The sequence below is a fragment of the Dinoponera quadriceps genome, unplaced genomic scaffold (assembly GCF_001313825.1).
Source record: "Dinoponera quadriceps isolate SergipeBrazil2010 unplaced genomic scaffold, ASM131382v1 scaffold13255, whole genome shotgun sequence".
Taxonomy (NCBI): Eukaryota; Metazoa; Arthropoda; class Insecta; order Hymenoptera; family Formicidae; genus Dinoponera; species Dinoponera quadriceps.
The window spans coordinates 1-710 of NW_014566972.1; the positions used below are offsets into that span (position 1 = coordinate 1).

The 710-nt window shown below is 27.4% G+C and overlaps 1 protein-coding gene across 1 annotated transcript; it reads left to right on the plus strand.

Moving 5' to 3' along the window:
* Positions 1–262: 262 nt before the first annotated feature.
* Positions 263–704, plus strand: LOC106751432 (the record flags this gene model as incomplete). Its single annotated transcript, XM_014632318.1, has 2 exons — positions 263–440; positions 532–704. Coding segments are annotated over 2 exons (327 nt in total), but the record flags the coding sequence as incomplete, so codon positions are not given.
* Between the last annotated feature and the right edge of the window lie 6 nt (positions 705–710).

Below are 710 nucleotides of genomic sequence, written 5' to 3' on the forward strand. Positions count from 1 at the left end.
TATTTGTATGAATTGTTTTAATTGTATCACTACCATAAATTTAAAGACAGCTAAATATAATTGCAATATAAGATTACTTTTTACATATGAATTTATTATTACGTAATTTACGTAAACATAATGTAAATAGATAATTACATTTAGATATAGATGATCATAGTTTTAATCATTATTTTGTGATTGCCACTTTATTAACATTGATATTATCGCTAAAAAATATTACGATGTGTTATATTTGTTATAATATATATTAATGTTTTAATATATAACTTATACGACAGGGCGTTTTAACTTGACCTTGGAACGTATCAGTGGGACATGGCTTATAACAGGGTCAGTAGCAAATGATACGTGGATAATAGATCATTTTCTCATATCAGGATCATTTAAAAATCTAATTATATACGTGGATAATTTGTTTGAAGGAAATCGAGAAATAAGTAAGTAATCATTCAAATGTAANTTGAGGCAATACATCCATTTATTTTTCTTTCTCGATATTTATGATAACATATAAATTACAATTTGCAGATGATGTCATCAATACGTTCGTAAATGAATACTGGCCACCGTTAGCTCGAGTGGCAATGCCAGTAGCGGTTAAGAAATGGGACACTTATTTGACTGACTTACTCAATCGATTATTCTCCAAGTTATCCTTCTCTAAAATATTCCCATAAGGTTCTAATATTTAATTAAACATTCAGAAA